The sequence below is a fragment of the Petromyzon marinus genome, chromosome 31 (genome assembly GCF_048934315.1).
Source record: "Petromyzon marinus isolate PM22_M1 ecotype Great Lakes invasive population chromosome 31, UKy_Petmar_22M1.pri1.0, whole genome shotgun sequence".
Taxonomy (NCBI): Eukaryota; Metazoa; Chordata; class Hyperoartia; order Petromyzontiformes; family Petromyzontidae; genus Petromyzon; species Petromyzon marinus.
The window spans coordinates 10,374,996-10,398,949 of record NC_133697.1 but is presented as its reverse complement, the minus strand read 5'-3'; the positions used below and the strand labels follow the sequence as shown (position 1 = coordinate 10,398,949).

At 49.6% G+C, this 23,954-nt stretch overlaps 1 protein-coding gene across 1 annotated transcript; it reads right to left on the bottom strand.

Annotated features, from left to right (window-relative positions):
- Positions 1-80: 80 nt before the first annotated feature.
- Positions 81-20,765, bottom strand: SLC22A6 (solute carrier family 22 member 6). The gene is made up of 11 exons (XM_032964000.2): positions 19,227-20,765; positions 14,498-14,601; positions 13,450-13,604; positions 11,374-11,542; positions 11,083-11,206; positions 10,186-10,298; positions 7,015-7,090; positions 6,269-6,407; positions 4,031-4,139; positions 3,292-3,510; positions 81-2,012 (listed from the first exon to the last, which is right to left on the bottom strand). The coding sequence occupies exons 1-11, from the start codon at positions 19,707-19,709 to the stop codon at positions 1,943-1,945; spliced, it is 1,761 nt and encodes a 586-aa protein (XP_032819891.2). The 5' UTR covers positions 19,710-20,765; the 3' UTR covers positions 81-1,942.
- Between the last annotated feature and the right edge of the window lie 3,189 nt (positions 20,766-23,954).

Genomic DNA, 23,954 nt, shown 5'->3' with positions numbered 1-23,954 from the left:
GTAATGGGTTCACGTGGCTGTCGTTGCTATTGATGGCCACTGCATTTCACCACAATGTTAAAAACAAACAAGACTCGAAATGAATCATGACAATTAATTTAATCACCGCAATACCAACACATTCAACATGTTGTCCAGTGACATGGGCCATGGTCCGTGGGTCATAGTGAATCTAAACCACAAGCCACGTTCTGGGTCCACAGGGCATGATACATCTAAATCATGGTCCACGTTATTGACTTAATATAAATCGTTTGCTCGCTAGCACAGCAAATTCTGTATTGAGGCCAAGAGCAGATTTGCAAGTTGGAGGTTGCGACATTCGGCTTTAAAAGCCCAGTTCGCAGACTCGTCCATTCGTGTACGGTGCCAGCTGCGGAGCTGACAATGCGTGTCCATACCTGGTGGATCGTAACTGGAGTCGGGGATTGATGGACCATGCAGGGACGGGAAACGTCATGTTGCTCTTTTAACTTTTAGTTTTTTTTAACCAGGTAAGGCCCACTGAACTATATCGTTTCTTTCAGAAGCGACCAGAAGCGATGTTGCATGAGACGGTGGTGGGTCACTTAATAAATAACGTTACGAAGCGGTCCTTAAAGAGCCGTATGCGGCACCGGAGCTGGACTATAATTGGGGTCACGTGGTACTCGTAGTTACTTATGGACACCACATTCACTACAATATGAAAAAAATATACTCAGTTTAATTGAATCATGGCAATTCATTGACTCGCTGGTGGAGTTTGGGGTTGGTGGATCATGCAGGGATGGGGAAATGTGGTGTTGCATGAGACATCACCTGACCACTGGGCAATGAGGTGGTGCAGGATGTAGTACAGCAAGGAGATTTCCTGGACTATCTATCGAGGAGTTTGAGTGCCTCCGCTTGTGTGCGTAGGTTTTCTCCATGCACTAACACGCAAATATTCATACGTCAACAATCAACAGACATGTACGGAAATTCCATAACCATCACAAAATGATAGCGACTTAAAAAAAATCCAATTCCACATATCGAGGAGTGCTTCAACCGTGACCTTCCCTGTCGATTGAAGGACAATTAAAGCATCGAGTCAAATAAGTGGAGCAGGCAGCAAAACATGAATGCGGCAGATGCAGCCACAGGCCAGTGCAATGTAAGGTAATGAGGATGTGTGTGCAGTTCAATGGTCAGCGGCAGGGGCGGAGCAAGGATTTTGGCTTTGGGGGGGCTGACTTCAATATTCTGAGATATCCAGTGTATGTTTTCCAATGGGCGCCACGAATGTATAAAACTAATTTTATTGGATTTGAACGCGGAGTTTCTTAATAGGTTGGAGCCGCTGATGTGGCTAATAAGTTCGATAGGTATGATTGGTTCTTTCGGTAAAGTCACGTAGAAGGGAAACAATAAAATAATAAAAATATAAAACAATAAAATTCTCACGACGTTTCGAAAATGTTTCTTTCTGTGGTTTTTACACCTGGTGATGATTGCTTGTGTTGCAGTCAAAACGTCGTGCGAATTTTATTGTTTTATATTTTTATTATTTTATTGTTTCCCTTCTGCGTGACTTTACCGAAAGAACCAAAAATATGAATCCCTGCAGTCACGAAAGCTTTACATCAAAAAATAAAAATTCGATAAGTTCAAAAGGCTGCCGCTCAAGCAGCCTGCAGGGCAGCGCAAGGTGGCAGCCAGAATTTTTGCAGCAGCCGGATATCCGGTTATCCCGATTACCGACTTTCCTAAAATTTAAGGGGGGGCTAAGCCCCCCCCCAACCCCCCCTGTGGCTCCGCCCCCTGGTCAGTGGGCTGACACCATGGACTAACGACACTTGAGCAGCAGGTTTAAATCACAGGCAGCCGCCTGGACTCGAAGCATGACCTCGGCGGTGCCAGCTCGTAGATGGGTTTGGAAGTGGTGGCATTGGCCAGGCGGGAGGAGAGCGGGACGACGTTATGACGGCTGAGGCTCCACATTGGCGCCATTCGTGTGATATTTCTTCTTCTCCATGAGGGGTATTTCCCTGCAAGCACGGAGTGGGGCATCACAAAACGGTCAACACTGCGGTGGACGAGTGACTCAGGGGCTGATGCTGTGTCGGTGACAATGAGCTGGCACCGTTGAGATCCTGAGTAAAAATCTGCTGTTCAGCTGCCCGTGATTAAATTGTACACTCTTGGAAGGAGATGTTCCATCTCAAGGGATTATCCCAGTTAAATGATGTTGCACTTTCTCACATGCCTTGCCAAAGACGTGTTTGCCAAGCATGGCATTTAAAATATTGTCATTTTATAACCCTCAATTGAATCACCCAATTTAACACGATGGGATTATTTAGTGTGCATGCAATGCTGACATCATCAACCCAGCTACAATAAAGAACCCGGTTTAATTATGGGTGGAAAAGATTTAGATGAAACCCAGCATCCCAACAGTGTTGATTGAAGTGTTCTGAGCACCGACGCATCTAGTCACCCCTGACACTACTTGTTCCCAGAGCCACCTGCTTACAGTGCCATTTCAGAAATTATAATGCCACCAAACGATCTCGTTGACATTGTGCGCAAATGGGATTAATCTCTACAAGGCAATTATAGTGCTGATGATCCCTAAAACGGTGAGACCCATGCGGAGCAGTGGGTATGAACTTGCTACATCAGTTGTATGATCTTATACTTGTGTATATGTGTACGTGCGGTAAGTGCACATACATGTGCACCTGTGTTATGTGTACCTGTTCCCATAATGATAAGCCAAACCCGTACACCTGTGTACCCTTGCCTAGTGTGTATGTCTGCGTACCTATATTGGGCACCCATACTGCAACTCTACAATTTTACCAATCACGCATCCCTGCACACCTAAGCCAAGTACTTGTACACCTGTGCTGAGAATTTACCTGTGCACCTGCATCCGGCCTGGTGACTTGGCGTTAGAGCGAGCAGCTCTCAATCAGAAGGTCGCGAATTCAAATCCTGGTTGAGGGTTGACAGCCCATCATCGCTCTGTGTTTGAAAAAACTACTACCACTTTGTGGGTGAAGTCAACAGTGGTTGTCCTATGGATATATTTGCCCCCCGGAATAGATGTGAGGAATCTCCACCACTGGCTACATGGCTTGATGAGCAATGCCTCTTTGGTTATTTGAGGCTTTAAATCACATGCAAATGAGCCTATCCTGGTATGACTTCTCACCTGGTTAGTCAAATAGACTTGACTGGACCTGTATCGGGCAAGCACGCATACTGTCACACCTGCGCACCTGCGCTGGTCCCACTAGCCCAGTCCGCCTGTACGTGTACCTGTCTCTCGCATGCGCCGCTGACAGCTCCTCGATGGTCTCTGGGAGCGGGCGGTTGAGCGTCTCGGGCAGGAAGTAGACGAGGGACCCCGCGACCAGCGACGCGCTCCCGTACATGGAGAGCGGCAGCGCCGGCAAACTTTCGCCCGCCATGATCACCAGCGGCGCCAGCATCCCACCAACCCGTGCCATTGTGGAGCACAAGCCGAGGCCACTCTGTCTGTCGGGGTCGGCGGCGTCACCACCATGGTCACCATCATCATGAAAAGCCATCGCTGTACATCGGACTATCGATGGCCCCTTTCACATGTATGGAAAACATTTTGAAGGGTCAAGTCACCCTTGGGGTCCTTGTCAACTAACCAATCCTTCATGTGGCATCACAGATCGTATGCGTTCCTATTTACAGAGCCCAAGAGGGATTTAAACAGACATGTTTAGTCTTATTTCCAATTGTATTACAGTCGGGCTATCGTTGTAAGTAAAGTGTTCACTGGGAATTGGACAATCTGGCAAAATATTTTAACTCGTAAAGAAAACCCATATCGCAGTATTAGAGAACGGTCTGCAAGAAGGATAAATCACGGTAATCGGAGCCTTCAAGTGACAGAGCAGAGGGGCAGCCCTTGCACAGCCGCTCTGGGTACAACTTAACGGCGATGGTTACAATTCGGATAAAACTGACGAGGGTGGCGGCTGCCTCATGGCTCATCCGTTGATGATGTCAGCGGCTCCGTCACCTGATGACGGTGGGGAAGATCTCTCCCGTGTAGAGGTAGGCGCAGTTGAAGGAGCAAGAGAGCGCGCCCTTGCCGAGCACCGCCAGGCACGTGCGAGCCGTGCCGCTCTCTGCGGGGACACGGGGCGCACGTCGCGAGTCAGAGGGCAGCGTCTCCGGATGTCATCGCCGCCGGGTCTCCACCAGAACAATCTTCATATCCTCTCCACAATGACGATTGATGATTGATTCGTGTTGCGCATCGCGTAGTTTGCCCCTTGAAATAGGACCCGTTTCTTACAGAGATAGATCTCCCCCTAGCAAACAACCTCTTTATTTACATTTAGCCAATCGCAATCTATAAAGATTTTTATTTTATTTTACCATGTAAGGCTCATTGAGCGGTGCAGCTCTTTTTCAGAAGTGACTTGGCCACAAATGATAGCTCAAAATGCATTGGCTTATCATGTGGAAATGTATAGCAGCCAAATCCCCTAAACACGTGTTGATTAATTATAAATGTGGGCAGAAAAGCTGGAGGACCCAAAGAAAAATCCACGCGCCCACGGGGAGAACATGCAAACACAGGGATCGAACCCACGACCTCCTGTATACCAGGCGAGGAACTACTTTACATCTTCAATACGCAGTTACACTCATTTATTATAAACATCTTCCCTTCACCCCTTCCACCCTTTATTATCCACCTCGTCCCCATTTAACCCCTCGCTCCGCACAGCAAACGTGCAGCAAGCCCTCCCATTGCATACAAGCGACAATGGGTCCACAGCACAGCAAACGCTGGACTGGTATTGAGAGTGTCTGGTATCAGCAGTTAAGATTGCTTGAATCTGTTCGGACGCGATGGACTCCCAGAAGGCTTTCACAGTAACGAGTGATGTTAGTACTATAGTTATCCCAACTGAATAACTTTAAAATACATTTTCAGCATTGGGATGTTTTTTTTTCACCTAATGGGAGGAAATTGGAGTTACACTGGAGGAAATCCATGCATAACAGGGGGAGAAACATACACACTACACACAGAAAAGCGGTTTTATTTGGAATCGAACCCAGGAACCTGTTTTTATTCTGTGACACACAAGTGTGACCACTGCACCACCCTGCCACCTATCTGCGCTCGTACACAACCGAGAAACAGCTCAAGTTAAACTTGGCTTATACTGGAGAGCCAAGGGATTGAACGTCCAAAGGGGTGTGTGTGTTCAGACTACCACCTAGTGGTGGATTTAAAGACTCTTTACCACGCACTCGTTGCAGCAACCGAGGCTTTCTATCAATCTCGTCAGTCAACCATCACTCGGTGGGAGGTCACTCATTCTCTTCTGCCATCCGTGCTGTTGACTCCCTGTTCAGGTGAAGGGTCAAGCACTTCCTTTTTCCCTCTACCTACTACTGGCTGCCTCTCTACAACACAATTGTACTCTACTGAATATCTACAGCGCATTGAGCTGCTGTTGCATGCAAACGCCGTATGAATCTTAATTGTATTGTGCATATAAGGCCATTCACTTGATTACAACAATACAAAATATATGTTGGGATAAATGCGAGTTTTGCTGATGAGACGAACATACTTTAAGGATCTAATCAACCAGAGTTTGGTGATCTTGCAGCGAGTTAAAAAATATTAAACTAAACATATTTTTGCTTCTACCAAGTAAGGCTCACTGAGCTACATAACTCTTTTTCAGAAGCGACCTTTCCACAAATAACGCGGACATGTATTGCAGCCAAATACTCTAAACGCGCGTTTATATGTGGAGGCAAAAAACAAAGAACCTGGAGAAAAATCCACGCGACCACGGGGAGAGAGACACGCAAACTCCAAATATACAGGCGTACAGGGTCGGGTTCGAACCCACGACCTCCTTCATACCAAGCGATGTAGTTAACATCTCGCCACTGAGGCACCCATTGCAAACCGAGCCAAGGATTTAAACCAAATGGTTTAGCCTTAGCCGCCTGATCCTATCCCTTCAGTTCCAGCTCTGCCATGGAGAACGTGCTCGCTTTTCCTTTCTGCAAACATCAGCGGTGTCACTTCAGCCCGGCACCGGATCTCTCAGCTCTGCTCTCCATTCATGCATTTCCCCCACCCTCCCCTCTTTGCCAACCACAGAGTCTCTTAGCCCCCCCCCCCTCCCTCACCAACACTTGTGCAATAATAATTATGCCACCACCCATGTTGGGATATCTGGATGATGGGTGGAGGGGAGGGGGGAGGGATGGAATTCACCAGCCGGAATGGCCAGCAGGCAGAAGCTGGCGATGCTGGCCACCGCAAGGGAGCCGGCCTGCGTGGCGCGTCGTCCCAGGAGGCTGAGCACCACCAACCCCACTACCTTGGCCGGGTAGTCGATGGCACCATAGATCACCTGCCGAGGGGCACAACCAGCGCGCGTAGTACAACGAACTGTTAACATAGCGGCACTCTACATTCTACAACAGACTGTTCTATAGCGGTACTCATATAATGGTAGTTGGACAGTCAATGATGGCTATGGAGTGCAAGTCTAGAACCGTCACCACCAAACCTTATGATGGCTGACAACATCTGCACACGGTTTAACACGTAGCAGGCTTTCGCGACCAATATTATCCATAAGAGGTTTTTTGGGGGGTTATATTGGGTAAATATATAAATGTGTCGTTAAACCCGCCACCACCCAACACAGCAAATTCGTAAGGTTTGTCACGTAAACAAAACGTGCCAATTCGTTACTAGTGCAGCACACCGGTGTGTTAGAGAGTAAACCCACAAAATCTGCAGTTAGAGTACTCGAATTGGAGACGTAAAGCCACAACATCTACAATTCGAGTACTCGAATTGACAAACCTGACTAACTGGCTGTGTCAGATGGTGGCGGGTTTAACGACGCATTTACATTTACGGGATCTAACCCCCCCCCCCAAACAATTCCTCTATTGTGGATCTACACACGGCAAGGTTATAGGCAGTTATGTGACTCCGATCTCGATCACCTGCATGAGGAAGATGTTGACGGAAAAGCCCCGGATGTTGAGTGCAAATCCATAATACGAGAAGGATGTGGAAAACCTGGGGAGTAAAAAGGTGTGTGCGCACGTGCGCGTTACAATGACCACGAAGCCTGCACCCCAGCCATTCGCCACTAAGTGGAAGTGCTCGGGCCAAGTCGGTCGCACTCTTGAGGAAATGTGACGTTGTTGAAGGCTTGTTGGCAAGTGGTCACGGGGACAGGCCCAAGTATTAAAGAGGTTCACCAACCGAGATGACTGACCGATGAACCACCTGTGCTGCCTGCTGTTTAAAAGACGATGCATATATTGACTTAAAGCTTTCGTGACTGCAAGGAATTCATATTCTTTGGGTCTTTCGGTAGAGTCACGTAGATAGGTTCAAAGACAATAACGAAAGACTACGACGTTTCGATCGCAACACAAGCGGTCGTAATCAGGAAAAGGGGGTTAGCCTCTCAAGGCAAACTGTTTATAAAGGTGTGAAATGGGCGTAGCCCAAGTGTAATCAGCATGGGCTACGCTAATATTAATGTCAGTGATGGTACTCATAGAGGGCAATGACGGCGTTGGTGGTGGGTTTCCACGAATTAAAGGGCTGCCAAGTAATCATTGCACCTCGCTTTACACACTCACACTGTTGATGGTGGAGGTTGCTGCTAGAGATGATGGTACTCGTAGAGGGCCACGACGGCATTGGTGGTGGGCTTCCACCAATAAAGGGCAACTGCTAGTGGTGATGGTAGTAGTGGGCAGTAATGGTCCTGGTGGTGGGCTTCCACCAATAAAGGGCTACTGCTAGTGGTGATGGTAGTAGTGGGCAGTGATGGTCCCGGTGGTGGGCTTCCACCAATAAAGGGCTACTGCTAGTGGTGATGGTAGTAGTGGGCAGTGATGGTCCTGGTTGTGGGCTTCCACCAATACAGGGCTACTGCTAGTGGTGATAGTAGTAGTGGGCAGTGATGGTCCTGGTTGTGCGCTTCCACCAATAAATGTCTACTGCTAGTGGTGATGGTATTAGTGGGCAGTGATGGTCCTGGTTGTGGGCTTCCACCAATAAAGGGCTGCCAGGTCTAAAATGGAACATTCCAGCCAGTTATGATTTAAACTGTCTGACAACGTCCTTCCAGTGATTGCTGAGTTTGTACCCATCTTCTCGGTTGAAATTGTGGCTATGTCTATATATATGGATGGCTTCATGAACGAATCTTAGTTGATAGCCAGTGGGTTTGCAAATTACCTTCGTCTTAGAGAAATACATTTCGTGTGAGCCCACCACATTAAAACAATGATCAGCCACGGCCGAGGTATTGGTCATACCGTGTTTCAGATCTGCCTTATGCTCACGAACACGGTCCGAGACATGTCGCTTAGTTTCCCCAATGTAACTACTGCCGCAGACACAGCTTAGTTTGTAGACGCCAGGGTATTGCATGTCAGGGATCACAGGGATCACATTGTGCATATATTATAATTATCAGAGTACGCTCGTTTGCATGCTAACCATAAGTACTGTGTGTGGCTCATGCAGACTTGATTCCTTGCAAAAGGTATCTATTTGGTGTTTGAACATCTTAACACCTGTTTTTTGCCAGATAAGGTAAAACCTATCCTTATTTTTGATACTTTGATACTGGCAAAAGGTCCCCTGATATTTCTGTTTTATCTGTCGGTGCACCCAGGTCCGGATTAAAGTTCTTGTAGGCCCGAGGCACTCCTGTTTTGTCGGCCTTTGACAACTTTCTACAGCTGGTTCTGCTGCTGCCCCATGTCACTACTACTGCAGTTGTCACTCGTTTGATTGTGTGCAAAAAAAAACACCATTCGAAAGATGTTATTGCTAATTTTGCAATGAAGAAACCTAGAAAAGTTCATCTCCGGTGTTAATTTCTCTCAACTTATGGAAAAAAAGATTGACATTGACACGACTCTACCTCTGTATATACTCTGTGGCTCTCGTTGCTATATAAATATTTACTCTTTGGTTGACTTGGTTGATAACATCTTTCCAATGGTTGCTCAATTATAAATATACTTATTCAAGAAGATATCTTGGTTACATTTTTTTTATCATACCAACAAAAAACATCGTCAATTTTTTTGGAGGCCCTTCAGTTTTCGTAGGCCCTCGGCACAGAGTCCCTATTGGATAATAAGGGCCTGGGTGCACCGCTCGTTTATGAAGAGCATCTGTCCTCGCACCCCTTCGTAGCTGGAGGAGCGGCTGTCTCCAATCACCCATTGCCTCCTTCGCGGACCTCCTCCAGAGGCTGATCTTGACATTGCTGGTGCCAGTCTTTGGCAAGTTCATACACTCCAGGTCTTCCACATTAGACCATCTCTCCTACAGTCTATGCCTTGCCAATTCATCCCCCCTCTACCTGGCCAAATAGAAGCTCCTTGGGTATGCAACAGCTGGGCATGCCGGCTACATGGCCCAACCAATGCATCCTCATTTGCAAGAGAAGCTCACTGTTGGGGAAAATGTCTAAATATGTTCAGGATTTGTGAGCTTCCGGTTTGTACATATATGGAGAATCTACCTGGGTAATACCAGATTTTGTAGATTCGGCCTGTCTGGTGGCCAGGAAATATCATATCAACAACGGATTCTATATATTTATTAAATCAGTGGCTGAGCACAGGCGCAAAGGTGTGAGATGCCTAGTGGCCAGCAACAAACAGCACTATTGAAGGTATACTCGATAATACTTTATACGTTTCTTGAATTGATCAAAGTGATAGCAACTATCTGCGAGTTGTTGTTGTTGTTATCCCTTTGGTGTGTGAGGTGGATTTTATTTCCAGGTTCTCCGCTTCCTCTCATTCAGAGCTAAACGCTCGTTAAGAGAATTTGGCCAACCATTTCGGTGCAGCAGGGGCCTCCTGAAATAAATCCCCGATAGTCGGTGACGGTTACCGCGGCTAAAGCAATCGGTCGGAATATGTGTAAGTATGCATGTTGAACTTCTTTTGCACCGTACGCAGCCACCCGTGCAAATTGGAGGTGCGGTGTAGTGTATAGTAGTGTAATATGTAGTGTATAGTGTAATACGTATGCACTGTATATATGTTTTATGTATGTTTTAGGTATGTTTTATGCATGTTGAACTTTTTTGGCACCGTACGTAGCCAACCGCGCTGATCGGTGCTCACCACACGAGGCTCATGACGAGGGTTCTGCGGCGCAGAGCGGGGATGGTGAGGAGGTTGAACATGGTGTAAAAGCGACGGGGGCCCGTATCCTCCTCCAGCTCTTTGCGGAGATACTGCAGAGGTGACAACAAAGACAAACATCCACCGTATAGCTTTAACACACTGTTGGGGCAAGTGCAATTAGCGAGCGCCAATGAAGATCGGCACGGCACACGAGGGGGTAGGTGGTCAGCACCACGCCCAGCCGCCTTTGTCTCCACAGTAGTGATGTTTACACACCACACCAGGTACTGATTTGAGGCTGAGTTGACCTTGAGGAGGCCCAGGACCGGTTCAAATATTCGCCACTGTTATTGGTCGTGAGCGGGAATCTAACTCGGGTCGTCAGATTTGTAATGCAGTGCACTAACCATTGTGCCACTGCCCCCACACTACACGTGGACACACAGACACACACGAACGTACAAACAGACGGACATATTCACACACATGGACACATGCAGGCTAACACAGATGTGTTTAATTAATTACTGGATCAATTGTCATGCAGGATCAGTCATCTCGTCACGGTGGCGAGATGTTAACTCCCTCGCCTGGTATGGAGGGGGCCATGGGTTCGATGCAGACCCTGCATGTTTGAATGTTCTCCCTGTGGTCGCGTGAATTTTTCCCCGGGTCCTCCGGTTTTCCCCTCCATTTATAAACATCCGTTTAGATTATTTGGCTGCTATTCATTTCCACATGATAAGCCACTTCTTCGAGCTATCATTTGTGGCCAGGTCGCTTGTGAAAAAGAGCCATATAGCCCAGTGGGCTTTACCTAGTAAAATAAAAAAAATATCTTCGTGTAATGCAAGGTGGGGTGAGGCGAGACGAGTGAGCGGTTGCGGAACTCGCGTTCACAGTGAGCTGTGCGGCTTCGCGCTTTCGTCCGTTGATGACGGCCACACGCTTGAGGCCATGCAGCGCTCGCTCGTAGTGGCCGCGCATCACGAGCCACCTCGCCGACTCGGGGGTGCACCTGGGGGTGGTGGGGGGGGTGAGAGGACACGCTCAACGCGCCCAAAAAACGTGGCTCGGACCGATCCGAGCGTGGTCTTCCGCGGTCACATCTTCTTGCGACGCCGTCTCCCGTGGCACCGCTTGCTTAGCGCCACGGAACCCCCCCCGATCAAACCGGCAGCTCACCAGGAGCACAGGAAGAAGACGTAGAACGCGGCAGAGATGGAGTGCTGCAGGTGCCTCCAGTCGCGGATGTAGTAAGCGAGCGCCACCAGCACGAGCTGCCCCGTGGTGTAGGCGACGCCGCTCAGCATCCCGTAGAGCGTGCGGTCCTTCATCGCGATCCATTCCACACCTGTGGCCCGTGGGAGATGCATGTGTTGGAGGGGGAGGACGTGTGATTTGGGGAAAACTTGTAAAGAAGACGGAAACGAGCAAGACTGGGGAAATAGGGGATGCGGGGATGTGAAAAAGGCCAATTACGAGTGTAATGACGACTTCGACGCACTTGTCTTGAGATGGTTTATTTATTAAGGAGCCACGTGCTCACACTCAGACAGGCGGAGACCCCCACTGCAACAGCCCCATGTCTCCCGCGCATCTCCCTTATATACGGTCCGAGGCCACGCCCCCATTCCCGAACCTTCTCCCTGGTTCTAGACCGTTTGCTCTACCAGCAGACTCCACCGTCCTCTTCCGTCACCTGGCCACGCTCCTATTCTCGATCATTCCCGTAGCCACCAGTCCATATGTACTGCAGGCTGACTCCCCTGTCATTACCTCCCGTGGCCACTAGTCCACTCACGCCGTAGGTTGACTCTACTATCATTACACAAGGAATGTGGACGAGTATACAATACTGTTGACGCATGTATATAAGAACGAATATAGGTGTACTCGATCTCTAGGATGACGAATAGATAGCTGTTACACCCGTCTTCCTTCGCCTATGCCTGTCCCCATATTCCTGGACATCTCATACACCTCATTAGACCTCCTTTGCCACTCTGCTGCGGTGCATGATGTGCTTTTTTCGGCAGCCGCGCCCTCTCTCTCCGTCCCCTCCCCCCAGCTTTATTTCCTATTTAAGGCTTCTGTTCATCCCTCCGGCCCCCCTTTCTCTTTTTCCTTGCTTCTCTGTCCGTCTTTCCTCCCTCCTTGCCTCTTGGTGTGCCTGTATATGTATTTCTGCTGACTTTGTACCTCGTATTTGTTCACTCTGTCTATGCTGGTATGTTCAATCCAGAGGATGAACACGAAATTTAACACTCTTCTGAAATTCGTGGTCTGCCAGGTAAGTGTCTAACTGTGTTGTTGGCCTGTCTGGTTGTGCTTCACAGAATTTTTTCTTAGGTTTGTTGAATTCTCGTCTCTCATCTTCTTGCTGTATTTACCTCCATGATTTGTTCTTGACACCTGATGAAGATCGCTTGTGTTGCGGTCGAAACGTCGTGATTGATTTATTATAATATAATTTTATGGTATTTCTACATACGTGACTTTACCGAAAAAAACAATGAGTAATTTTATGCAGTCACGAAAGCTTGAATTCTTTATCTCCTTTGCCAGTACCAGAATATAATAGGGTTTTTCCACCTTTTTCTGGAAACAAAACTTAATCCTTTTTACAAGGAATCATGTGTGCATTAACCACAATACTTGTGTTCAAAATGCAAACAAAAACACACAGAAGACGACCGTTTGAGTTATGGTCGAAACGTCGTGAGAATTTTTTATTGTTATATATATTTTATTATTTTGTTGTTTCTCTTCAACGTGACTTTACCGAAAAAACTAAGAATATAAAAAACACACACTCTGATAATATATGCATTGTCCTTGAAACTGATTGGTCCACAACAGAGACAGCTTTCTTACGTCTCTGGTCAAGCACCAATTGAGATGAAAGAAAGCCATCTCTGGTGTGGACCAATCAGTTTCAAGGACAATGCATATATTATCAGTGTGTGTGTTTTTTGTTTGCATTTTGACCACAAGTATTGTGGTTAATGCACACATGATTCCTTGTAAAAAGGTTTCAGTTTTGTTGCCAGAAAAAAAGGAGAAAAACCCTATTATTATATTTTGGTACTGGCAAAGGAGGTCTAATGAGGTGTATGAGATGTCCAGGAGTATGGGGACAGGCATATGCGAAGGAAGACGGGTGTAACAGCTGCGTGAGGAGCAGGCAGGCATACGATTGTCAGAACGATCCGTACGTGGGTGCCCTGCGCACCAGGCGCCCCGCACGCATCGGGTTACCCAGGGAGAACGCGTTGAGCGAGATCCCCGCGACGCCCAGCCCCACCACGCAGCGCCCTGCGGTGTAGATGGCGAGGTTGGGTGCAAAAGCGGTGGCCGTGCTCGCCAGCGCTGTCAGAAGGTACGAAAGGGAGAGCACCCTACCACGGCCAAGCCTGCAGGACAGGGGAGGGAGCAATGGGGTGTGCAGGTAGTGCAGCTGCGTCCGAGCCCGTGGATTGGACGGTTACCGGGCTAAGAATTGAGGGGATTTGGACAGAGCGGGGGCCCCTTTTCATTCCTTGCTCCAACGTGAATGCCAACAAAGAGGTATGTCACTGTGAAAGGGGGTTGGGGGGGGGGCGTTTGGTGTTGGTGGGTCAAGGGAAGGTGGTGCAAGTGATTAGGGGAGTAATGGCAGCAGTGCCGGATTAAGCTAGTGCGGGGCCTGTAGCATATGTTATAAAGGGGCCCTAAATAAAAAAACACACATAAATATTAAAACACACATTTTTAACTTGTATAGTAAAGTAATTGTATTTTTTAATTTGCTATACAGCCAGATACTACGACAAATCGCTAACCTTAAACACCCAGTCGTTCATAAAAGTTGAAGGTAGTATAGTACACTAGTTATAGAGCAAGTGCAGAATCACTGAACCGGAATTGATAGCTTGAAATGATTTAGTGCGGGGCCCTTGAAAGTGTGGGGCCCGTAGCATTTGTAGCTACTCGTGCTACTAGGATATAATCTAGCACTGGATGATAGTGGTGGTGGCGATGACAGAGGTATTGGTGGGGGAGTAAGTGATAGATGCGCCACCTTTGTCTCCCAAACGCTGATGTTAACACTACACCAGATAGTCATTTAATGCTGAGCCGACCTTGGGCAGGCCCAGGGCCAGTTCAGATATTTGTTACTGACGTTAGCCGCGAGTGGGAATCAAACACTCGTCTAACCACGACGCCACCGCTCTGCACACTGCTCTAGCACGTGTGCGTGTTTGTTGCATCCAGGCACGTGCACACTAACACACAAACACGCGTACAGGTGTGTGGAGGATGTTACCTGTCCCCCAGGTCTCCGAACACCACGGCCCCAATCAGCAGTCCGCCCATGTAAACGGTCTGCGCCATCTGCTTGAGCCCACTGCGACCGCATACCAGGTCCCACTGGAGAACACAGCGCAGGTCGTGTGTTGGTTCGACTCCAGCACGAGGTTGCCCAATCATGACATTACAAACACCCTTGAACCACTACTGGCCGGTTGTTCAGGAATTACTGGAAGGTGGATATAGCGGAAATCGGAGGAGTCTGGCTTCGTGAAAGAGTCTCAGAGGTGGTAGGTCACTTCTGAAAAAGACCATATAGCTCAGTGGGGCTTACCTGGTAAAATAAAAATAAACAGATATATAATTGGGCATTGCGGCAGCGGCATTTGTCAGTGGTGGAAATACCACATTACTATGGCGGGGGCGAGTCTTTCCAGAGAACAACCGCTGCTGACTTCCCAGCAAAGGGGGGGGGGGGGGGGGTTGGCTGGGGGGCGTACTGATCGTGTTGACCGCAGAAGGACGATGGGGCCTGAGTCAACCCCCCGGCTCGGCTTTGAGCCATCTCAATTGATCGTTTACAGCCCTTTGTCAATCCACTGCTGAATGATGGCTTCCTCACGTCGTGATAGTCGTGCAGAGTTGTTTGACCATACTTCGTTACGCTGGTTAGTGAAGGGGGTGGTGTGTCGGGGAGGCTGATCCCCGTCCCCTCGCTCACGTGGGATCCACTGCTCCCCTCTTCCGTGTCCTGGGGAGGGTTACTGCTCACCGACTCCCCCCCCCCTTCGCTGCGGTCTCTAGGGGCATGATTCTAAGGGCTGGCGCGTGGCCACCAAAATTCGACGCGGCTACCTGCCCGGCGCCGCGCACCAATCGCACGCGCGGGACCCGGGGTCGGGGGTCAGAGGGCAGGGGGCGTCACTCGTACGCGCGCAGCCGATTGGAGGAGGTGCCCCGGAGCAGGTTTAAAGGGCTGTGTGAACAACCTCGCGTGCACGCCGCCCGTCTACCTCGCGCACACGCTAAGCAAAGGCGGAACAGGTGATCTCGCGTGCACGATGCCCGTCTACCTCGCGTACACGTTAACTACGAGCTACACGCAGCGGCGAGTGCACGCACGCGGGTAAAATACACGCTCGTGCGCGAACACAGGATACCACAACGAGAAGGCTCACAGCACCGGGCACTCCTCTCCGCACTTGCAGGGACGACATGACAAGGTTTATTGACTACTGGCGATTTATTCTCCGCGATTAACAAAGCTAAACTAGCCGTGTCAGTGTGGGCCAGCAGGGCAGTTCTAACCTATCTCCCGGTGGTCTAGGTCTCAATCTGTCTCGTCTCTCTCTAATCACTCTCCCTAAGGATATTCCCCTTAATCTCACCTCTTTCCTACGTACTCACGGTTCGACTCCGAGGTGTAGGAAGCCGTGGACAGGCGAGGCTGTACGTAGTCCTCGCTGGGAGCGGGGCCTGGCTACACTGCGACTCGTCTCAGGGACGATCCAGTGGCAGGCACGATGACTCCTCCGATCCTTGACCCCAGAAGAACACGACTGCCTCCCCCTACCTTCCCTGCCCTTTTTATTGTCCTTACATCAAAGATAACTTGCCGCTAATTCGCTGGCCTCTCGTCCAATCAGGAGCCTCGGATTCCCGCTCCTCTTTAATCGGTTCGGTGCTCTCTCCGACGTCCGCTTACTATTTAAACAAGCGCATTCGTCCTGCCAATCAGAGGGCCGCCCCGTCGCTCGTTACTCCACCCCACCCTCTACCTGCCTTCTGCCCCGTGTCGAGTGTGCCTCTCTATCCACGGCGGCTGAGCAGCCCCGTCGTGACCATGCAACCTCCATCCAGGTCACGGCGCCGCGGTGCAAGCTAGCCTCGGGGGAGGTCGCCCAATTCCCTGGTCGCAGGAAACCGTGAAGATTGGTCCCATGAGAGGGCTTCTGGGTGAAAACCTGTCGGCCACGTGACTTCCCCTCGGGGCTCTATGTGGGTGTGTGTGTGTTCATGTGGGGGCTATATGTGTGTGTGTGTGTGTGTTCATGTGGGGGCTCTATGTGGGGTGTGTGTTCACGTGGGGGCTCTATGTGGGGGGTGAGTGTGTGTTCATGTGGGGGCTCTATGTGGGTGTGTGTGTTCATGTGGGGGCTCTATGTGGGGGGTGTGTGTGTGTTCATGTGGGGGCTCTATGTGGGGTGTGTGTGTGTTCATGTGGGGGTTCTACGTGGGGGTGTGTGTGTTCATGTGGGAGCTTTATGTGTGTGTGTGTTCATGTGGGGGCTCTATGTGGGTGTGTGGGTGTGTTCATGTGGGGGCTCTGTGTGTGGGGGGGGGGGTGTTCATGTGGGGGCTCTATGTGTGTGTGTTCATGTGGGGGCTCTATGTGTGTGTGTTCATGTGGGGGCTCTATGTGGGGGGGGTGTTCATGTGGGGGGGGGGGTGTTCATCTGGGGGCTCTATGTGGGGGGTGAGTGTGTGTGTTCATGTGGGGGCTCTATGTGTGTGTGTGTTCATGTGGGGGCTCTACGTGGGGGTGTGTGTATTCATGTGGGGGCTTTATGTGTGTGTGTGTTTATGTGGGGGTTCTATGTGTGTCTGTGTGTTCAATTGGGGGCTCTATGTGGGGTGTGTGTGTGTGTGTGTGTTCATGCGGGGGCTCTATGTGGGTGTGTGTGTTCATCTTCTTTGGTTCTTTCCGTAAAGTCACGTAGAATGAGAATAAAATAATAAATTGATAAAATAAAATAACACAATAATATTCTCACGACGTTTCGGCCACAACACAAGCGGCCTTCATCAGGTGAAGGGGCGAGACTGTCCTACCAGACAGAGACTGTCCTACCAGGCAGTCTCGTCCCTTCACCTGATGAAGGCCGCTGGTGTTGTGGCCGAAACGTCGTGAGAATATTATTGTGTTATTTTATTTTATCAATTTATTATTTTATTCTCATTCTACGTGACTTTACCGAAAGAACCAAAGAAGATGAATCCTTGCAGTCACGAAAGCTTTAAATGTGTGTGTGTTCATGTGGGGGCTCTATGTGGGGTGTGTGTGTGTTCATGTGGGGGCTCTATGTGGGGTGTGTGTGTGTTCATGTAGGGGCTCTATGTGGGGGGGGGGGGGTGTTCATGTGGGGGCTCTATGTGGGTGTGTGTGTGTTAATGTGGGGGCTCTACGTGGGGGGGGGGGTGTCTGTGTGTGTGTTCATGTGGGGCTCTATGTGGGGGGGGGGGTGTGTGTTCATGTAGGGGCTCTACGTGGGGGTGTGTGTGTGTTCATGTGGGGCTCTATGTGGGGGGGGGGGGTGTTCATGTGGGGCTCTATGTGAGGGGGGGGGGTGTTCATGTGTGGGCTCTACGTGTGTGTGTTCATGTGGGGGCTCTATGTGGTGTGTATGTGTGTTCATGTGGGGGCTCTATGTGGGCGTGTGTGTGTTCATGTGGGGGCTCTATGTGGGGTGTGTGTTCACGTGGGGCTCTATGTAGTGTGTGTGTTCATGTGGGGGCTCTATGTGGGGGGTGTGTGTTCATGTGGGGGCTCTATGTGTGTGTGTGTTCATGTGGGGCTCTATGTGTGTGTTCATGTGGGGGCTCTATGTGGTGTGTGTGTTCATGTGGGGGCTCTATATGGGTGTGTGTGTGTTCATGTGGGGCTCTATGTGGGTGTGTGTGTGTTCATGTGGGGGCTCTATGTGGGGGGGGGGGTGTGTGTTCATGTGGGGGCTCTATGTGGGTGTGTGTGTTCATGTGGGGGCTCTATGTGTGTGTTCATGTGGGGCTCTATGTGGGGGGGGGGTGTTCATGTGGGGGCTCTATGTGGGGGTGTGTTCATGTGGGGGCTCTATGTGTGTGTGTGTGTTCATGTGGGGGTGGTGGGGGAAGCGCCGCTACGGAAGCCGGGCTGCTTCGTTGCTGCAGCTCCCCGCCCCAGGCGCGGCTCCGACGGAGCGGCCTCGCTGCCGTGGCACCGCAGGGGCTATAACTGGTTCAGGTTTCACTCGCCACTGAGTGCCCCATCCCCTACACGAGGTGTTCTGGTTGAGTAAAGTTACTTTGTTGAACTAGGTGAAAACTCATTTGCAATGGTGAGTGACCTTTGTATATTGAACTTATTTCACACCGGACGTAGCCAACCGTGCCAATTGGAGGTGGGGGCATTAGTCTGCCAGTAGGAGGCCATGATTGCTATGTATGATCCAAATTGAGTAACGTGTGGTGTCATTTTAGAATTTGGCAAATTTTAACCCTGACGCCATTTATTTAACCTGCAGCATTAACCAGGGTGGCCGCCCGTGTCGAACCGTGAAACTCTGCAACGGGCGGCGAATGCGCTACCGCTGAGCCGTGTCACCGCCCTTGATGTGACACACGTGGTGAAACACAATGTGACACTTCCACGAGATTGAAAAAACAGTTTTTTTGGTTTAGTTTGTTGTTCCCCTGCACCTCCGATTAGCGCGGTTGGCTACGTACGATGCCCACGAAATTCTACATACATACACGGACACACGTGACACTCACACACAGACGTGCCACTGGCTCGTATACGCCCATATGACACGCACATCACAATCGCATGCTTTGGCACGGTTACACTGTGACACAGTTACACTCCCACGTGTGACGGATGAATATGCACACACAAATGAAACGCGCGCGCACACACAACAGGTACGACACAAGTGACGTACACACGCGTGAGTGACGGACACACGAACGCGCACACACGTCCGTACCTCGGTCACAATCGTCGAGGTGAACTCGCTTCGATCGAACTTCCATCCGTGAGCGCACCCCTCCACCTGCACATCCTCACCTGCCCGTGCACCCCCATCGCCACTACCATCACATCCGTGGCCCCCGCCCGTGCCGTTGCCATCCGCGCACCGCATCAGGTGCCACTGTGGCTTCGTGTACACCTCGCAAGCGCTGTCCTGTCCTCGGGGGTTCCGAGGCACGGCCGCTCTCAGCAGCGAAGGGGAACTTCGCTGGGCCCCCTCGTGCTGGGCCCCTCGTTGTTGGAGCCCCTGCTGAGCCAGGGTCGCATTGGGGCCGTCGATCCAGGGGACGCGGCATCGGTGGCTCGGGGTGGCGCCGCCGAAGTTTTGGAAGATGTTGCAGGCGGCGAGGAAGAGCATGGGTAAGGTGACGATGAGCACGTGCATCACCTGGAAGCGCCCGGCGCTGCCAACGATGTCGAGCACTTGGGCGAAAGTCATGGTGGTGGCCGGTGGTGGAATTGGTGTTGACCTGTCTCTTTTCTATCCCTGTGTCTCCTACGCGTCTCGTGTATATCCGTGTGTCAATCTTCGAGTCAGTCTCTCTCCTCTCTTTCCTGGCTCTGTATCATGCAATTCCCTAGGTCTCTCCGTCGCGAATATTGCTCCACCGGCCTATGGTGGTGTCACTTTTTGAGCATATATGCTCGCTCAGCACTTTAACAGTTGAATGCAATATTTATCTTGGGCAATGCTATGGTCTCACGATCGTCTCTATATCAGTCCGTGATGTTGTTGTGGCTTTTTGGATATGGTGACCACACTCTGTGTATTTGTGTCTCTGTGGATTTCCTATTGTGGAGCTAGGCTGTAAGAAGACCGAGCTTTGGTCACGCTTTTTGCCCTGTACATGTGCACGCGTGTCTATCTGTCTGTCCAACTGCGTATCTCCCTTTCTCCCTCGCACATCACTCTGAACACCTCTCTCAATCTCGCTTAAATCCACACTCTAAAAACTATCAATTTTAAAAAAGGAATAACAATAATGACATACTTATTTTAGAAAATGGCCACTACTTTCCCCATACATTCATTCAAGACACTTTCGTTTTCTCTCCTGGTCTGTGTGCGTTAAATTGTCTGACTGCACGTGCTTGTCTCCGATTGAATTCTTCCCAAAAAAACGACTTTTTGACAAAGTTTTTCTAATTACACGTTCCCGTCCCCGCAGGCCTTCGGGCCGATGTCCGCACGTGTCGATTCGAGCCCCGTTAAGGCGTGCGTGGATGAGGTTTCCTTTGACACTTCACGTGGCCTCCAAAGTGCACTCAGCCTGGCACAAGCGCTGCGGTGACGTCACCGCCACTTGCTATCGAACGACGGCTAGTGTTGTTGCACTTCATAGTTTGCTGACCGCAATGGACAGCTGATGGATGATGAACCTTATTTTATAAGAACACGGCGCGGTCGTTAATCATCACATGGGGGTATGGGCACCGTGATGCTGCTACGGGTAGATTATATTGCCAACACCCGGTAGAAGATTAAGGGCTTTCCAACACTGTTTAACGGAACTTGACCGAAGCCTCAGTGGCTCAGGTCCGCTCACCTCTGCCCCCCTTGCTGCGAAAGGTAAGCGTTAGGCACGCTTGGCTGGGTACAGAGAGGGTTGGGACATCATCGTGGTTAACCTGACCCAGTCACCACCGTGCGCTGTTAACCCATCACTGCGACTATACTATCACTGTACCAAACATGACCCCCATCGCTACCACTGATATCACCACAATCGCTGACAACCACCACCACCACAGGAAACATTGTAACCAATCCATCTCGTGCCTGCGCACGAGCGGATTTCCTCGTTCCATCTCCACGGTGGGCTAATGCTCTCAAGCGCCGTTTCCTCTTTTGGCTGCCACTGTCCCTAACCTCGACCACCAACCACCATCCATATATCCCAGGAATTAAATCGTTTTTTTTCAGTTCCAGAGGTTCCAGATGTCACACTTGAAGACGTAAACACGGCCCTTCACAGGACTGGGGCTAGCATGGTGATGCGTTTTGCATTGATAAGGGGTTGGGGAAAGGTTAAAAAGTTAAAAGAAAATATATATTTGAAACCACGAAGACATAGTGAGCGAGAGGGGTTTAAAAAGGGATGGAGATGTTTAATTTGTTATGCACGAAAAAAGAAAACCCACTCTGTTGAAAGCTGATGATGTAATGGAAATACAATCTTCACATTAATCATAAGTCAATCCTCGATCATCAGCAGTATTAGTAGACGCAGCGGCAACAGCACCACCACCAGCAGCATCACATTCATCATTAGTTGCAGCAGCAGCATCACATCATCAATAGCAGCAACATCGTCACATTCATCATCAGTAACAGCAATTTTAATCCATCACCGGTAATAATAGCAGACGCAGCAGCAGCATCATCATCAACCGTAACATGATTGACACCGTTTTTTTTAAAATGGAACCGTGCTCGTGATGTGAGGCCACGCATCCTTGTGAAGGAGCTTTTGCTTGTGGGATGTGAGGGCTCAGGATTCGTGCCCACGGTCACCTCCGCCGTGAGGAAACACAAACCAAGCAACTTGCGTTGCTTTGGAGTTTGCGGTCAATGTCACACCAGCACTGGGAGTGAAACAACGTCGGCTGGGCGGTGTGACGTGTTTGATTTGACCCGAGCTCGGCAAAAACAAGCGTCCCTCGCACACCTTCGATTAGTATGGCAAACGTACGGCGCGAAAGAAGTTCAACACACATTACAGACAAAAATCCACCGTATAGCTTCAACAGACCGTTGGGGCAAGTGCTGTTAGCGAACACCTACGAAGGCCGGCACGGTACACGAGGGCGTGGGTGGCCAGCACCACGCCCGACCGCCTTTGACTCCCTAGTGGCGATGTTTACACACCGCAGCAGGTACTCATTTGAGGCTGAGTTGACCTAGGGGAGGCCCGGGACCGGTTCAGATAATCGTCACTGGTGTTGGCCGTGAGCGGGAATCGAACCCGAGTCGCCAGGTTCATAGCGCAGCGCGCTAACCGCTACACTATCGCTCCCCCCTCACACACACACTGACACACACACACTGACACACACACACACACACTGACACACTGACACACACACTGACACACACACACACTGACACACACACACACACACTGACACACACACACACTGACACACACACACTGACACACACACACACTGACACACACACACACTGACACACACACACTGACACACACACACACTGACACACACACACACTGACACACACACACACTGACACACACACACTGACACACACACACACACTGACACACACACACTGACACACACACTGACACACACACACTGACACACACACACTGACACACACACTGACACACACACACTGACACACACACACACAAGCGTGCTGTGACTGGTCCCACCTGAAGACGGAAGCTTGCGTTGCCTCCGAAACGTCGTGTTTTAATTGTTTATTTTATTTTAATTGATTAAAAATTTGTTTTACCTACGTGACTTTACCGAATAAAACCAAAGAGTATGAATCCTTGCAGTCACGAAAGCTTCAAATCTAGAATGAGCATGTTAATGGGAGATCGCAGAGCGATGTCCACGACGAGGGTGCGGAGGTGGCTATGTTAATGTGAGAGATGAGCATGTTAATGTGAGAGATGAGCATGTTAATGTGAGAGATGAGCATGTTAATGTGAGAGATGAGCATGTTAATGTGAGAGATGAGCATGTTAATGTGAGAGATGAGCATGTTAATGTGAGAGATGAGCATGTTAATGTGAGAGATGAGCATGTTAATGTGAGAGATGAGCATGTTAATGTGAGAGATGAGCATGTTAATGTGAGAGATGAGCATGTTAATGTGAGAGATGAGCATGTTAATGTGAGAGATGAGCATGTTAATGTGAGAGATGAGCATGTTAATGTGAGAGATGAGTATGTTAATGTGAGAGATGAGCATGTTAATGTGAGAGATGAGCATGTTAATGTGAGAGATGAGCATGTTAATGGGAGATCGCAGAGCAGCAACGGCGAGCTCGGCGAGCGAGGTGGCTGTGTTAGTGTGGGACATTTAAACCTGTTAATGTAAAGTCAGAGAGCCGAAAATAACAACTAACATCGGAAGGTGGTAGGATGGGAACATCACAGGCAGTTATGACTTAAACTGTTTGATAACGTCCTTCCAATGATTGCTCAGTTTATACCAATCTTCTCGATTGAAGCTGTGTCTGTATATGTGGATGGCTTCATGAACGAATCTTAGTTGATAGCCAGTGGGTTTGCAAAGTACCTTCGTCTTAGAGAAATACATTTCGTGTGAGCCCACCGCATTGAAACAATGATCAGCCACGGCCGAGGTATTGGTCCTACCGTGTTTCAGATCTGCCTTATGTTCATCGTGTCTCGGACCGTGTTCGTTAACATCTTAATCTCTCACATTAACATAGCCACCCTCCGCTCGCTCGTTGTGGAGGTCGCCCTCCGATCTGACATTAACATGTTAATCTCTCACATTAACATAGCCACCTCCGCTCGCTCGTTGTGGAGGTCGCCTTGGGCTACACCCATTTTAAACCTTGAAAAACAGTCTGCCTCAGCAGCTTTCCCCCTCTTTTTTGCCTCCTGATGACGACCGCTTGCGTTGTGACAACTTATTTTTTTGTTCTTTTCTTTGAACCTATCTACGTGACTTTACCGA

Coding starts and splice junctions, on each gene's coding strand:
- SLC22A6 (XM_032964000.2), bottom strand. CDS start 19,709: ATGACTTTCGCCCAAGTGCTCGACATCGTTGGCAGCGCCGGGCGCTTC. Junction 6,408..7,014: donor TCAACATCTTCCTCATGCAG/GTGATCGAGATC, acceptor GCCCCTCGGCAG/GTGATCTATGGTGCCATCGA. Junction 3,511..4,030: donor ATCTTCCCCACCGTCATCAG/GTGACGGAGCCG, acceptor CGACCCCGACAG/ACAGAGTGGCCTCGGCTTGT.